Below are 16,628 nucleotides of genomic sequence, written 5' to 3' on the forward strand. Positions count from 1 at the left end.
CCCTTTGAGCACGGTGAAGTTATTAATTACATTCTGGATAGTGTATTAATACACCCAGTCACTAACTCAGTTGCCAGAGAGAAAGGAAACTAATCAGGGATTTCACCATGAGGCCAATAGTGACCTTAAAACAGTTAGTTTAATGGCTGTGATAGGAGAACACTGAGGATTAATCAAACACATTGCAGTTACTCCACAATACTAACCTAATTGACAGAGTGATAATAAGGAAGCCTGTAGATGATGCATGTTTTGGAAAATTTGTATTATGTTTGTAACAAGACACTAAACTAATTACCTGCAAAACATGAGGCTCAGCAATTACATTTTTGTCCTGAATACAAAGTGTTGGATTTGCCCCAAACATAACACATTACTGAGTACCACTCTCCATATTTTCAAGCATAGTGGTGGCTGCATCATGTTATGGGTATGATTGTAATTGTTAAGGACTGGGGTTCAGTCTGCTTTCCACCAGACACTGGGAGATGAATTCACCTTTCAGCAGGACAATAACCTAAAACACAAGGACAAATCTACACTGGAGTTGCTTACCAAGAAGACAGTGAATGTAACTGAGTGGCTGAGTTGGTGTTTTGACTTAAATCTACTTGAAAATCTATGGCAAGACCTGAAAATGGATGTCTAGCAACAATCAACAACCAATTTGAGAGTTTGAAACATTTTGAAAATGAATAACGAGCAAATGTTGCACAATCCAGGTGTGGAATGTTCTTAAGAGACGTACCCAGAAAGACTCACAGCTGTAATCACTGTCAAAAGGTGCTTCTACAAAGAATTGACTCAGGGGTGTGACTACTTACGTAAATTAGAAATATCTGCATTAAATTTTATATTTGCAAACATTTCTAAAAACATGTTTTCACTTATGAGGTATTGTGTGTAAAAATATATATATATATGTAAGTGTAAGTCGCTCTGGATAAGAGCGTCTGCTAAATGACTTAAATGTAATGTAAATGATATATTTAATCAATTTATAATTCAGGCTGTAACAACAAAATGAGAAATAAGTCAAAGGTTATGAATACTTCCTGAAGGCACATATGCGAGTATATACACACTCCAATATAGATTCAGCTCAGAGGCACTCCCTATAGTTAGATTAGGTGGTGTTAGTTTACAATATTTATTTTTCTATGTATATACCTATTGGAATTAACGCAATACGCCTTTTAAAAAAAAGAACCAGAATAATCAACCGATCATTGTAAATTCCACGGAAGACATCTTTAAAAAGCAACAAAAATACATTTCCGTTTGGTTCTCAGAGTAGCAGGACAACAAGGTCCAGGTGACAGTCTGTCCATCGGTCTGTCCTTTGCTAGTTGTTCAAGGATGGTCTCTAAGTAGTTTGTGTCAGAGAGGACATTGACTTCATTCATCGCTCCCTCCATCCGTCTTGTCGTTTCTAAGGCGGTCTCCCTCTCTCCATTGAGAGTCTAACAGCACTGGGTGAGCAGAGACACCTAACCTCCTCCTGTCCATCCCCCTTGTCCTCCTGCTCCAGAAAATAAAACACACATCTGTCTGTCTGCAGGAGGAGTCTGGGTTAAAGGTCAGATCTTCTCATCAGTCATCTCCAGGAACTGGGCGTAGACGTCTCGGGAACACTCCCCCTTCGGGTTGAACAGGAACTTGTAGTAGCTGCCGTCAGCACAAATGGCTGATATGAGAGAAAGAGAGAGAGAAAGAGAAAGAGAGAGAGAGAGAGAGAGAGAGAGAGAAAGAGAGAGAAAGAGAGAGAAAGAGAGAGAAAGAGAGAGAAAGAGCGAGAAAGAGAGCGAGAAAGAGAGCGAGAAAGAGAGCGAGAAAGAGAGCGAGAAAGAGAGCGAGAAAGAGAGCGAGAAAGAGAGCGAGAAAGAGAGCGAGAAAGAGAGCGAGAAAGAGAGCGAGAAAGAGAGCGAGAAAGAGAGCGAGAGCGAAAAGAGAGCGAGAAAGAGAGCGAGAAAGAGAGCGAGAAAGAGAGCGAGAAAGAGAGCGAGAAAGAGAGCGAGAGAGAGCGAGAAAGAGAGCGAGAAAGAGAGCGAGAAAGAGAGCGAGAGAGAGAGCGAGAGAGCGAGAGAGAGAGCGAGAGAGAGAGCGAGAGAGAGAGCGAAGAGAGAGCGAGAGAGAGAAAGAGAGAGCGAGAGAGCGAGAGAGAAGCGAGAGAGAGAAAGAGAGAGCGAGAGAGAGAAAGAGAGCGAGAGAGAGAAAGAGAGAGAGAAAGAGAGAAAGAGAGAGCGAGAGAGCGAGAGAGCGAGAGAGCGAAAGAGAGAGAAAGAGAGAAAGAGAGAGCGAGAGAGAGAGAAGCGAGAGAGAAAGAGAGAAAGAGAGAAAGAGTGAGAGAGAGAAAGAGAGAGAGTGAGAGAGAGAGCGAAAGAGCGAGAGAGCGAGAGAGCGAGAGAGAGAAAGCGAGAGAGAGTGGCGCAATAAGAGAATATACATCAGCTATATCCTCAAAGTCAAAAAAACATTTTTTTTCTTCTGGTTGGCACAAAAGTATGTACAAATCTAAGAACACAGTTTCCCGCTCAAAGTCTAAAATTATGTCAACAATAAAACAATCAAATGAGTCGTGTCAGGTCAACAATCAAATGAGTCAACATTGAAGAAATGTCCAGATGAATGTGTTTACAGACACTGGACAGGAAGCAGGAAGTAGCTGGAGTATGACTAATTTATGACTGCACTGGGCTCTGTTCCATGTACACAGAGAGCAACACTACCATCCATACACACACACACACACACACACACACACACACACCACACCTATGACAGAGTTGGGTTCTGTTCCAAAGGCACACACACACGGCGAATTTGATGGAACCTGGAACTTGGAGAAACTCCACTTGGAGCTGAAGTACTTAGGAAGGAAACTAGCAGAGGCTAAGCTAAGGATAAAAGGAAACAACAATGATTCGGGAATGGGTTTTGAATTTATAGGAAACAAAACAAGGATTCGGGAAGGGGTTTGGAATGGTGTCTGGTTTATAGATTACCATTGGAAAACAAATGTGCTCACTTCAAAGTTACTCTTCCAAAAATGGTGTATATCATTGAACAGTCAATAATATAGATAGTTCTCTCAAAAAGAGCTTCATCACCACTGGCACCAAGGCAGTACTTTAATCTATGATCAATGTTGCAGTATTTGGACCTTTTAAGAGCTCCAGTCAAAAAGTGCATAGAGAGGTGACAAATCAGACAGACCTGGACTGTTTGTTCCTCTTGGGGTCCTCTGCAGCGAATATGTGGACTGTACCATGGTCACTAGACAGACAGATGAGGGACGCGTCCTGGTTGAAGTTGATGCTGGGGAACGGGGAACAGAGGGATACCAATCAGGACTAGAACAACAACTTACTATGACTAATATGAGGTCGTCGCACCAAACAACCTTCAGATGCACTCTGTAAGTCACTCTGGATCAGAACATCTGCTTAAATGACTCAAAATGGAAACGTTAGTTCATTTGTCACATCTAATATCAGGTGAAGAAGAGACCCAGGTTGGTTGGATGTTCTCACCAGTAGATGTTAGCGGCCTGTGACCCCCGCCTCAACTCCTGAATCAGGTGACCTGCCATGGTGTCAAATATTCTGATCAGGGTTCCCTGGAGAGAAATAAAGAGAGATACGGTGTTGAGAGTTGGTACGCCTCGTCTACAAGCAACCATGACAACCAGGTGGGAGTTGGTTACGCCTGGTCTACAAGCAACCATGACAACCAGGTGGGAGTTGGTTACGCCTGGTCTACAAGCAACCATGACAACCAGGTGGGAGTTGGTTACGCCTGGTCTACAAGCAACCATGACAACCAGGTGGGAGTTGGTTACGCCTGGTCTACAAGCAACCATGACAACCAGGTGGGAGTTGGTTACGCCTGGTCTACAAGCAACCATGACAACCAGGTGGGAGTTGGTTACGCCTGGTCTACAAGCAACCATGACAACCAGGTGGGAGTTGGTTACGCCTGGTCTACAAGCAACCATGACAACCAGGTGGGAGTTGGTTACGCCTCGTCTACAAGCAACCATGACAACCAGGTGGGAGTTGGTTACGCCTCGTCTACAAGCAACCATGACAACCAGGTGGGAGTTGGTTACGCCTCGTCTACAAGCAACCATGACAACCAGTTGGGAGTTGGTTATGCCTGGTCTACAAGCAACCATGACAACCAGGTGGGAGTTGGTACGCCTCATCTACAAGCAACCATGACAAGCAGGTGGGAGTTGGTTATGCCTCCTCTACAAGCAACCATGACAACCAGGAGGGAGTTGGTACGCCTCATCTACAAGCAACCATGACAACCAGGTGGGAGTTGGTTACGCCTCATCTACAAGCAACCATGACAACCAGGTGGGAGTTGGTTACACCTCGTCTACAAGCAACCATGACAACCAGGTGGGAGTTGGATACGCCTCATCTACAAGCAACCATGACAACCAGTTGGGAGTTGGTACGCTTCGTCTACAAGCAACCATGACAACCAGTTGGGAGTTGGTACGCTTCGTCTACAATCAACCATGACAACCAGTTGAGAGTTGGTATGCTTTGTCTACAAGCAACCATGACAACCAGTTGGGAGTTGGTATGCTTCGTCTACAAGCAACCATGACAACCAGTTGGGAGTTGGTATGCTTTGTCTACAAGCAACCATGACAACCAGGTGGGAGTTGGTACACCACATCTACAAGCAACCATGACAACCAGTTGTAGAGAAAAAAAAGGTACCGTCTAAACCCAGGAGTAGTGATAATTGAGAATTTCAATAAGCATTTTTCTACGGCTGGCCATGCTTTCCACCTGGCTACCCCTACCCCGGTCAACAGCCATGCACCCCCCACAGCAACTTGCCCAAGCCTCCCCCATTTCTCCTTCTCCCAAATCCAGATACCAGATGTTCTAAAAGAGCTGCAAAAACTGGACACCTACAAATCAGACTGACTAGACAATCTGGACCCTCTCTTTCTAAAGTTATCCACCGAAATTGTTGCATCCCCTATTACTAGTCTGTTCAAACTCTCTTTCATATCGTCTGAGATCCCAAAGATTGGAAAGCTGCCGCGGTCATTCCCCTTTTCAAAGGGAAGACACTCTAGACCCAAACTGCTACAGACCTATATCTATCCTACCCTGCCTTTCTAAGGTCTTCGAAAGCCAAGTTAACAAACAGATCACTGACCATTTCGAATTCAACCGTACCCTCTCCGCTATGCAATCTGGCTTCCGAGCTGGTCATGGTTTCACCTCAGCCACGCTCAAGGTCCTAAACGATATCATAACCGCCATCGATAAAATACAATACTGTGCAGCTGTATTCATCAACCTGGCCAAGGCTTCCAACTATGTCAATCACCACATTCATATTGGCAGACTCAACAGCCTTGGTTTCTCATATGAATGCCTCGCCTGGTTCACCAACTACTTCTCAGACAGAGTTCTGTGTGTCAAATCGGAGGGCCTGATGTCCGGACCTCTGGCAGTCTCTATGGGGGTGCCACAGGGTTCACCATAGACTATTTTCTCTGTATATATCAATGATGTCGCTCTTGCTGCTGATAATGATTCTCTGATCCACCTCTACGCAGATGACACCATTCTGTATACTTCTGGCCCTTCTTTGGATACTGTGTTTGGATACTAACCTCCAGACGAGCTTCAATGCCATACAACTCTCCTTTAAATGCATGCTTTTCAACAGACCGCTGCCCGCGCCTGCCCGCCCGTCCAGCATCACTATTCTGGACGGTTCTGACTTAGAATATGTGGATAACTACAAATACCTAAATGTCTGGTTAGACTGTGAACTCTGCTTCCAAACTCACATCAAGCATCTCCAATCCAAAATTAATTCTAGTATAGGCTTGATATTTCGCAACAAAGCCTCCTTCACTCATGCTGCCAAACATACCCTTGTAAAACTGACTATCCTGCCGATCTTGGACTTCAGCGATGTCACCTACAAAATTGCTTCCAACACTCTACTCAGCAAACTGGATGCAGTTTATCACAGTACCATCTGTTTTGTCACCAAAGCCCCATATACTACCCACCACTGCAACCTGTATGCTCTCGTTGGCTGGCCCTCGCTTCATATTCGTCGATAAACCCACTGGCTCCAGGTCATCTACAAGTCTTTGCTAGGATTCCTCTTTTGGCCACCTTTCCTTCCAGTTCTCTGCCGCCAATAACTGGAACGAATTGCAAAAATCACTGAAACTGGAGACTCATATCTCCCTCACTAACTTTAAGTAGCGGTTTTTCGGATGACGGCCTTGCCTGGTTCACCAACTACTTCTCTGATAGAATTCAGTGTGTCAAATCGGAGGGCATGCTGTCCGGTCCTCTGGCAGTCTCTATGGGGGTGCCACAGGGTTCAATCCTCGGTCCGACTCTTTTCTCTGTATATATCAATGATGTTGCTCTTGCTGCGGGCGATTCCCTGATCCACCTCTACGCAGACGACACCATTCTATATACTTCCGGCCCGTCCTTGGACACTGTGCTATCGAACCTCCAAACGAGCTTCAATGCCATACAACACTCCTTCCGTGGCCGCCAACTGCTCTTAAACGCTAGTAAAACCAAATGCATGCTTTTCAACCGTTCGCTGCCTGCACCCGCACGCCTGACCAGCATCACCACCCTGGATGGTTCCGACCTTGAATATGTGGACATCTATAAGTACCTAGGTGTCTGGCTAGACTGTAAACTCTCCTTCCAGACTCATATCAAACATCTCCAATCGAAAATCAAATCTAGAGTCAGCTTTCTATTCCGCAACAAAGCCTCCTTCACTCACGCCGCCAAACTTACCCTAGTAAAACTGACTATCCTACCGATCCTTGACTTCAGCGATGTCACCTACAAAATTGCTTCCAACACTCTACTCAGCAAACTGGATGCAGTTTATCACAGTGCCATCCGATTTGTCACTAAAGCACCTTATACCACCCACCACTGCGACCTGTATGCTCTAGTCGGCTGGCCCTCGCTACATATTCGTCGCCAGACCCACTGGCTCCAGGTCATCTACAAGTCCATGCTAGGTAAAGCTCCGCCTTATCTCAGTTCCCTGGTCACGATGGCAACACCAATCCGTAGCACACGCTCCAGCAGGTGTATCTCACTGATCATCCCTAAAGCCAACACCTCATTTGGCCGCCTTTCGCTCCAGTTCTCTGCTGCCTGTGACTGGAACGAATTGCAAAAATCGCTGAAGTTGGAGACTTTTATCTCCCTCACCAACTTCAAACATCTGCTATCTGAGCAGCTAACCGATCGCTGCAGCTGTACATAGTCTATCGGTAAATAGCCCACCCATTTTTACCTACCTCATCCCCATACTGTTTTTATTTATTTACTTTTCTGCTCTTTTGCACACCAATATCTCTACCTGTACATGACCATCTGATCATTTATCACTCCAGTGTTAATCTGCAAAATTGTAATTATTCGCCTACCTCTTCATGCCTTTTGCACACAATGTATATAGACTCCCCTTTTTTTCTACTATGTTATTGACTTGTTAATTGTTTACTCCATGTGTAACTCTGTGTTGTCTGTTCACACTGCTATGCTTTATCTTGGCCAGGTCGCAGTTGCAAATGAGAACTTGTTCTCAACTAGCCTACCTGGTTAAATAAAGGTGAAATAAATCAAATAAATAAAAAGCACCAGCTGTCAGAGCAGCTCACAGATCACTGCAGCCGTACATAGCCCATCTGTACATAGCCCATCCAACTACCTCATCCCCGTACTGTTTTTTTTCTTCTCCTTTGCACTCCAGTATCTCTACTTGCACATTTATCTCTGCACATCTATCACTCCAGTGTTTAATTGCTAAATTGTAATTATTTTGCCACAATTTATTTCCTTACCTCCCTTATCTTACCTCATTTGCACACACTGTATATAGACTTTTTCTATTGTGTTATTGACTGTATGTTTGTTTACTCCATGTGTAACTCTGTGTTTTTGTTTGTCGCTCTGCTTTGCTGTATCTTGGCCAGGTCGCAGTTGTAAATGAGAACTTGTTCTCAACTATCTTACCTGGTTAAATAAAGGGGAAATAAAATAAACAATAAAATAGTTAATTATTTCCACTGAAAATTTTACAAAAACCATTTACTTGAACAGTTCAAATGCAAAGTTTGGTAACAGAATAACAGTTGGTGTTGTTTGTGCCGTCATTCTGTTACTAAACTTAGAATCTGCAGTGTTCTTCAAGCAAATGTGTTTTGTACAATTTGCAGTGGAAATAATTAAAAGTAGTCCTTGCTCATAGAGTTGTATGGTTTAACCTTGTAATCATTGGTTTTTGTTTGACATACATTTTAAAGTAAAATAAATCTGAGTCTCAGTCTCACTCTGTTACTATGGACTGTCCCTTTAGTCAATGAGTATTTTAAAAAAAGGGTTGTATTACTTTCTCGGAGGCGGTGGCTATCCTGGTTCCCTGCAGGTTGAGGGCGATGCAGCACAGCGCCCCCTCATGGGCGGGGATGTCCACTGGAGGCTTCTCGGTGTTGGCCAGGTCTACGATCTGCACATGCCCAGAGTGGGTGCCCGGGAACGCCAGGAGAGAGTTGTTACTGTTGGGACACAGCACACACAGACCTGGGGAGAGTGTATTAAAATGGAGGGAGAGAGAGAGAGAGAGCGAGGGAGGGAGAGATGAGAGGAGAAGCTACACATTACACCCATATAACACTGTTGTGAAGATTGTTTGTTTACTTCAATTACGAGCATGTCTAATATTGTATTTAGCAGCCTGGTTAGGAGTCTGGAAGCTGCAGTAGACAGTAGTCGGTCCGTAGTACTGACCTTTGGGGTTATAGCAGGTCTCAAATACATGCAGCTGATGAGGGTTGTGGGTGAACGTGAACACTTTGATCATTGAGTCCAGGACCACAACGATCCTGAGGACATAAGAGAGATAGAGACATTCGGCTAATGATTTCTGGCCCACTATCATACAGCAATCCAATGGGGAAACATTGGTAAGAAAACATTGGCTTTACTCATTTCGTATGTATATACTTTATTCTACTGTATTTTAGTCAATGCCACCGCAACATTGCTTATCATAATATTTATATATTTCTTAATTCCATTCTTTTACTTTTAGATGTGTGAATTGTTAGATATGACTGCACTGTTGGAGTTAGGAACACAAGCATTTCACTACAACCGCAATAACATCTGCTAAATATGTGTAAGTGACAAATAAAATGTGATTTCTCCCGACACCGACATACTACCTTCTAACATTACCCTTTAACTTTACCTAAAAAGGTGACCATCTTAACAGTCATTGCTTTTCAGGCAAGTCCAGAGTAGTCCTCTCTAAAAGCAACAAGGATCTATACTGTGTTATACCATTACTGCATTGGGACCTAGTACTGTATAATTACCAACCAGTTACTATGTTAATGACTGCCAATCCAACAGGTTCTGGGCCTAAGAAGAGGGAGTGCAATCACAGCCTGCTATTACTGTACTACTACAGGCAGCAGGTAGTCTAGTGGTTAAGAGCGTTGGGTCAGTAACCGAAATGTGGCTGGTTCGATTCCATGAGCCAACCAGGTGAAAAAAATCTGTTGATATGCCCGTGAGCAAGGCACTAATACAGGAACAATTAGGGTTGTCGCTCTAGATAAGAGCATCTGCTAAATGACTCAAATGTAAAAATGTAAATGCTGGTACCGTCTCCCACCCTCTCTGTCCTGTAACTAAAGCTAAATATCTCATTCGATTCCCAATACAGTGGCCTGCAGTACTTCAAACTAAATGACACTTTATTCGTCAGATGCTTCGTAAAACAACAGGTGTCGACGAACAGTGAAATGCGTACTCGCGTAAGCAATGCTTATGTGATCGCTGTGTGCCATTGACGATGAAACACAACGACTGTAAATCCTAATTGGTCTTAAACAAAGAGTTAAACTCGTACTAAAATGTGAGTTACATTAGAGTCAATGGGTGTTTCTCAAAATGCTTAGTACTGCGCTCTGAGCACGCAAACTGGAGCACGAGAGGGTTGGAGCACGAGAGGGTTGGAGCACGAGAGGGTTGGAGCACGAGAGGGTTGGAGCACGAGTCCAAATCCAAGTATGTGAGCACGGAGGGCACTTCTCTGATGCGTAATTGTACATATTTTGAAGCATGCATCAATGCAAGCTTCAATGGAATGTATGCACAGAAATATGACGCAACCCCGTACAAATAACGCAAAATGTATTGAAATCAATGGCGGACATTATTTGAGCTGAAGCAAGAGAAAATAAACTCCAACTTCGGAGTGAAATGTTGCCTATTCATATCTCATATGTTGCCCGTCTATAATATATTTTTTATCTTGATACGTTAATACATGCTGTGTTAATTTTGACATGTTTACCTGCCTACGCAGCATAGATCACAAGCCCATAATAAGTCAAGAATTGTTAGCTAGCTACCAACGAAGGTTTGACCTGTATCTTGCATAATATTAGTTTTAGGTCATTTTGCCTGTTAAACTATCTGGTTGGCTACATTATTACAATTCACATATAGCTAGCTGATTGTTATGAAGTATACACACCTATTCATTCAAGGGTTTTTCTTTATTTTTACTATTTTCGACATTGTAGAATAATAGCAAAAACATCAAAACTTTAAAATAACATATGGAATCATATAGTAATCATGTAGTAAATCAAAATATATTATATATTTGAGGTTCTTCAAAGTTGCCGCCCTTTGGCATTCTCTCAACCAGCTTCATGAGGTGGTCACCTGGAATGCATTTCAATTAACATGTGTGCCTTGTTAAAAGTTAATTTGTGGAATTTCTTTCCTTCTTAATGTGTTTAAGCCAATCAGTTGTTGTGCAAACGTAGAGGTGGTATACAGAAGATAGTCTTTTACCAAATAGGGCTGAGTCCAAATGATGGCAAGAACAGCTCAAAAAAAAGCAAAGAGAAACGACAGTCCATCATTACTTGGAGAAACTTTCAAAGTGCAGTCGCAAAAACCATCAAGCGCTATGAGGAAACTGGCTCTCATGAGGAGCGCCACAGGAAAGGAAGACCCGGAGTTCTCTCTGCTGCAGAGGACAAGGTCATTAGAGTTACCAGCCTCAGATTGCAGTCCAAATAAATGTTTCACAGAGATCAAGTAACAGACACATCTCAACATCAACTGTTCAGAGACTGCGTGAATCAGGCCTTCGTGGTCAAATTGCTGCAAAGAAACCACTACTAAAAGACACCAATAAGAAGAAGAGACTTGCTTGGGCCAAGAAACACGAGCAATGGACATTAGACCGGTGGAAATCTGTCCTTTGGTCCAAATTGGAGATTTTTGGTTCCAGTGAGACGCACAGTAGGGGGAGCGCGAGGTAATACAGTAGGGGGAGGAGCAGTGCGAGTAGGGGGAGTGTGAGGTAATACAGTAGGGGGAGTGTGAGGTAATACAGTAGGGGGAGTGTGAGGTAATACAGTAGGGGGAGTGTGAGGTAATACAGTAGGGGGAGTGTGAGGTAATACAGTAGGGGGAGTGTGAGGTAATACAGTAGGGGGGTGTGAGGTAATACAGTAGGGGGAGTGTGAGGTAATACAGTAGGGGGAGTGTGAGGTAATACAGTAGGGGGAGTGTGAGGTAATACAGTAGGGGGAGTGTGAGGTAATACAGTAGGGGGAGTGTGAGGTAATACAGTAGGGGGGAGTGTGAGGTAATACAGTAGGGGGGAGTGTGAGGTAATACAGTAGGGGGGAGTGTGAGGTAATACAGTAGGGGGAGTGTGAGGTAATACAGTAGGGGGAGTGTGAGTGCTTCTCAAATGGAATGTTTTATGCATTCGTCACACTCTCGTCCACACCAGAACGTACTCAGGAAAACGTCTGCGGAGAATGCACTCGGGAGCACAGTAGTATGCGTATTGAGAAACGCCCAATGTGTGGTTGTGTTGGCACTCAACGCTGCTTATCGAAACACCCCGAGGGAAACACAAGTGTTCCTACCTGTCCCTTCGAAGCTTCACTGCTTTGACCTCCGTGGAGAACTCGATTTCTATAACCGTCTTTTTCTTCAGGTCATCCCAGATCATCACTAGAGGAAAACAGAGGACATGGTGGGAATTAACAAGAGTCAAGAAGACTAACGTGAGCGAGATGATGCCGTTTGTCTCTAGTTTCAGACCAAATGTAAAGAAATAACTGAAATAACTGGTACAGATACAGGCAAGTTCAACACAAGCACCACACACACAGTAACCACCATACCTTTGTTAGGTGGATATTTGGGCTTCTTCCCTCCTCCGACCAGCGCTAGGTAGTTACACCTGAACAGCATCTCCACATGGCTGACCCCGCCCTCCATGAACTCTGGAAGACAAACACAGAACCACCTCATTGGCCATTATGCTGTCAATCTGGCAGGTGCCAAGTAAACTGAGCCGATGAGAATCAAGGATGTTGCCTCAAACCACCACAATTATCCAAAATATTATTTCCGACAAGATCTCTAAAATGTTACTAGAAAGATACACTCCTGATCAGGAGGTTTAAATAGTTTTACTCGTTTTCAAGAAAGTAGCAGACAGTAAATAGCAGACAACTCATTCCATCTGCATATTAAAACAAGTCTTCCCAGCATGCATGATGCCTCACAGAAACCCAATAGCCTAGCACCTGCACACATACAGTGCCTTGCGAAAGTATTCGGCCCCCTTGAACTTTGCGACCTTTTGCCAAATTTCAGGCTTCAAAACATAAAGATATATAACTGTATTTTTTTGTGAAGAATCAACAACAAGTGGGACATAATCATGAAGTGGAACGACATTTATTGGATATTTCGAACTTTTTAAACAAATCAAAAACTGAAAAATTGGGCGTGAAAAATTATTCAGCCCCCTTAAGTTAATACTTTGTAGCGCCACCTTTTGCTGCGATTACAGCTGTAAGTCGCTTGGGGTATGTCTCTATCAGTTTTGCACATCGAGAGACTGAATTTTTTTCCCATTCCTCCTTGCAAAACAGCTCGAGCTCAGTGAGGTTGGATGGAGAGCATTTGTGAACAGCAGTTTTCAGTTCTTTCCACAGATTCTCGATTGGATTCAGGTCTGGACTTTGACTTGGCCATTCTAACACCTGGATATGTTTATTTTTGAACCATTCCATTGTAGATTTTGCTTTATGTTTTGGATCATTGTCTTGTTGGAAGACAAATCTCCGTCCCAGTCTCAGGTCTTTTGCAGACTCCATCAGGTTTTCTTCCAGAATGGTCCTGTATTTGGCTCCATCCATCTTCCCATCAATTTTAACCATCTTCCCTGTCCCTGCTGAAGAAAAGCAGGCCCAAACCATGATGCTGCCACCACCATGTTTGACAGTGGGGATGGTGTGTTCAGGGTGATGAGCTGTGTTGCTTTTACACCAAACATAACGTTTTGCATTGTTGCCAAAAAGTTCAATTTTGGTTTCATCTGACCAGAGCACCTTCTTCCACATGTTTGGTGTGTCTCCCAGGTGGCTTGTGGCAAACTTTAAACAACACTTTTTATGGATATCTTTAAGAAATAGCTTTCTTCTTGCCACTCTTCCATAAAGGCCAGATTTGTGCAATATACGACTGATTGTTGTCCTATGGACAGAGTGTCCCACCTCAGCTGTAGATCTCTGCAGTTCATCCAGAGTGATCATGGGCCTCTTGGCTGCATCTCTGATCAGTCTTCTCCTTGTATGAGCTGAAAGTTTAGAGGGACGGCCAGGTCTTGGTAGATTTGCAGTGGTCTGATCCTCCTTCCATTTCAATATTATCGCTTGCACAGTGCTCCTTGGGATGTTTAAAGCTTGGGAAATCTTTTTGTATCCAAATCCGGCTTTAAACTTCTTCACAACAGTATCTCGGACCTGCCTGGTGTGTTCCTTGTTCTTCATGATGCTCTCTGCGCTTTTAACGGACCGCTGAGACTATCACAGTGCAGGTGCATTTATACGGAGACTTGATTACACACAGGTGGATTGTATTTATCATCATTAGTCATTTAGGTCAACATTGGATCATTCAGAGATCCTCACCGAACTTCTGGAGAGTTTGCTGCACTGAAAGTAAAGGGGCTGAATAATTTTGCACGCCCAATTTTTCAGTTTTTGATTTGTTAAAAAACTTTGAAATATCCAATAAATGTTGTTCCACTTCATGATTGTGTCCCACTTGTTGTTGATTCTTCACAAAAAAATACAGTTTTATATCTTTATGTTTGAAGCCTGAAATGTGGCAAAAGGTCGCAAAGTTCAAGGGGGCCGAATACTTTCGCAAGGCACTGTAGGTAAAGGTTGGACAATGAACAGAAAAAGTGTTTGTTTAAAATAACACTGGTCTGGAACAAAAGCCTGCACACCCTGCAGAAACCCAACAGGACCAGGTTATCCCTGGCCTATAGGCTCCCGAGTGGCGCGGCACAGCGGTCTAAGGTATTGCATTTCAGTGCTCGAGGCGTCACTACAGACACCCTGGTTCGAATCCAGGCTGTATCACAACCGGCCATGATTGGGAGTCCCATAGTGCGGTGCACAATTGGCCCAGCGTCATCCGGGTTTGGACGGGGTAGGACTTCATTGTAAATAAGAATTTGTTCTAACTGACTAGCCTAGTTAAATAAAGGTTCAATTAAAAAAAATATAAAATAATAAATTTCCCTATAGTACTAAAGACAGTAAGCCGTTGTTTCCTATAGTGACTTTGGACCAGGTTATGTGCGGAGTGAGGAGTCACATGTGCAGGGCCGAGTGGCGGAATGATTAACTTTCTCATATAGCCCTCCTCATCCAACTAGAGTACCGATCCAGCCACAGACAGATCCGTCTCACACACAGCAAGAACAGGAAGGAAGTTCGCTGTCACAATGCTGTGGCCCCGGTATGCAGCAAAAATGCCTCGATTTACTGCAAGCACTGCTACTCACCCATTGAGTTTCTTTACATATCAATAGAATGGTTACCCCATACCTTTTGATCAATAGTAAACTGTGGAAAAAACACATTATGATGAATCATGACTTATTATAGACCATTAGGATGTTATGTTTCACATTTGCTGTACGGTCATTATCTTGACATGTGTTTACCTTGTTTTTCTTTCTCTTTGAGTGGGTCTGCGTTGTACACTCTAAACCCATTCTCCATTCCGCAAGCAAAGCATCCTGGAAGGAGCACAGAAAATACCATTGGTTAGAACAACCCTGATCGAAGCTTGGTCCAAACAAATTCACACAGTGTATGAACAATCCAAGATAATCACATTGTGCCGCAATGCGTGTCTGTCTTCGAAGACGACATGATAATATGGAAGGTCGACTTAGGAGACTGAAAACCATAGTCTGTCCTGTCTGTTCCTGTTCTTTCTCTCTATCATATCCGAGTTGGAGTTTGTCCTACTGCTCCAGTGGCCAGATGCTGCCTGTGAGGAAGGCACACACAGTGGGCATTGAACAGAGTGTTTGAATATTAGCTACCAGTCATTTCTTTGTTTGGAAGGAGACCCATTCATTCACTGCTCAGTGAAGAAAAGCTGGCTAGGGGCCACCCAGACCCACCCACCCTCACAACTTGAGCTGCCTAGTTAAAAACAGGTTCAATAAAAAAAATACCTAGCCATCTTTTGATGTAAACTATTTAGCAGGTTTAGCAGTTGTCAAACTAACGTTATAACCACAAGATAAAATGGGAACGTTATACCATCTTTGTTACAACCATCTGTGCTATACCGCTACTATGTAGCTAAGATAGTTAGCTTGTCAACGACAGAGACGCTAAAGATGAGGACATTTAACAACCCCTGCAAGTATATACGGTAAAGTGAAGAGTAACGTTATGTTGGCTATTTACAACATACATTTAACGAAAGTTTAGCAGATGTTTATTTGACATCAGACCATATTAGTGCTACAAATGGAAGAGCCAAACAGATCCATAACATTTAACTCGCTCTGGTCATGATGTTACACCTAAATGTGTTACATGTCATTTATTTTAGTTTTCTACAATGACAATCCAATCACGATTTCACAACAACTTAATATGTCTAGAGAACAACTAGCCAGCTAGCGAAGGCTGACAAAACGTTTAAAGTTAACACCCGGCCTCAACACGTCGTCGGTAGCGTGGCATCGACGACAAAAAAAAAACTGTCAACCAAAGACGATTTCGATGAGGAAACCATTTCTCACCATGATCCTGGTTGAATCCCGCGTACAAGAGTCCGTTCCCGTGTGCGTTTGACGGAAATAAATTCATTACTTCGATCAGATAATCACAGGCGTACCGTTAGCCGAATTTGAACAGAATGCTAGCTAGCGTTCCTCCTGTGCCACAGACAAGCAGCCAGGAAAAACAACACAGCCTGACACAGCTATTGGTTCCAGGACGCTCAAACGAGCACCGAGCGATCGATCGATTGATTGATTGGGAGTGGGCGTTTACCAGTACTAGTCCAAAGACAGTGGGGGGAAAAAAAACAATATATTGTATATTTGATATTTTATTTCACCTTTATTAAACAGTGAAAACATATTGAGACCTAGGTCTCTTTTTCTCTGTGTTATGATACAACATAAATATACACATTAAACGC

The 16,628-nt window shown here is 43.4% G+C and overlaps 1 protein-coding gene across 2 annotated transcripts; it reads right to left on the reverse strand.

Annotated features, from left to right (window-relative positions):
• Positions 1-444: 444 nt before the first annotated feature.
• On the reverse strand, positions 445-16,412 carry LOC124048096 (WD repeat domain phosphoinositide-interacting protein 3-like). 2 transcript variants are annotated; one of them, XM_046368528.1, is made up of 11 exons: positions 16,225-16,242; positions 15,124-15,198; positions 15,005-15,022; positions 12,275-12,376; positions 12,014-12,101; positions 8,835-8,929; positions 8,437-8,627; positions 3,534-3,619; positions 3,217-3,318; positions 2,776-2,897; positions 445-1,687 (listed from the first exon to the last, which is right to left on the reverse strand). In XM_046368528.1, exons 4-11 carry the CDS (start codon positions 12,369-12,371, stop codon positions 1,581-1,583), a joined length of 888 nt encoding a protein of 295 aa, XP_046224484.1. In that variant the 5' UTR covers positions 12,372-12,376; positions 15,005-15,022; positions 15,124-15,198; positions 16,225-16,242; the 3' UTR covers positions 445-1,580. The 2 variants fall into 2 exon arrangements, with proteins under 2 accessions (XP_046224484.1, XP_046224482.1); XM_046368526.1 differs by lacking the exon at positions 15,005-15,022 and having other exon boundaries at positions 16,225-16,412.
• Positions 16,413-16,628: the final 216 nt, after the last annotated feature.

This window comes from Oncorhynchus gorbuscha, linkage group LG11 (genome assembly GCF_021184085.1).
Source record: "Oncorhynchus gorbuscha isolate QuinsamMale2020 ecotype Even-year linkage group LG11, OgorEven_v1.0, whole genome shotgun sequence".
Lineage (NCBI taxonomy): Eukaryota > Metazoa > Chordata > Actinopteri > Salmoniformes > Salmonidae > Oncorhynchus > Oncorhynchus gorbuscha.

Excerpts from the sequence above, each read along its gene's own strand:
- LOC124048096 (XM_046368526.1), bottom strand. The coding sequence starts at position 16,291 with ATGAATTTATTTCCGTCAAACGCACACGGGAACGGACTCTTGTACGCG. Across the intron at positions 12,377-15,123 it reads CAAAGAGAAAGAAAAACAAG|AGTTCATGGAGGGCGGGGTC; the intron begins GTAAACACATGT and ends TTTGTCTTCCAG. Across the intron at positions 2,898-3,216 it reads AAGAGGAACAAACAGTCCAG|CTTAGCCTCTGCTAGTTTCC; the intron begins GTCTGTCTGATT and ends TTTTATCCTTAG.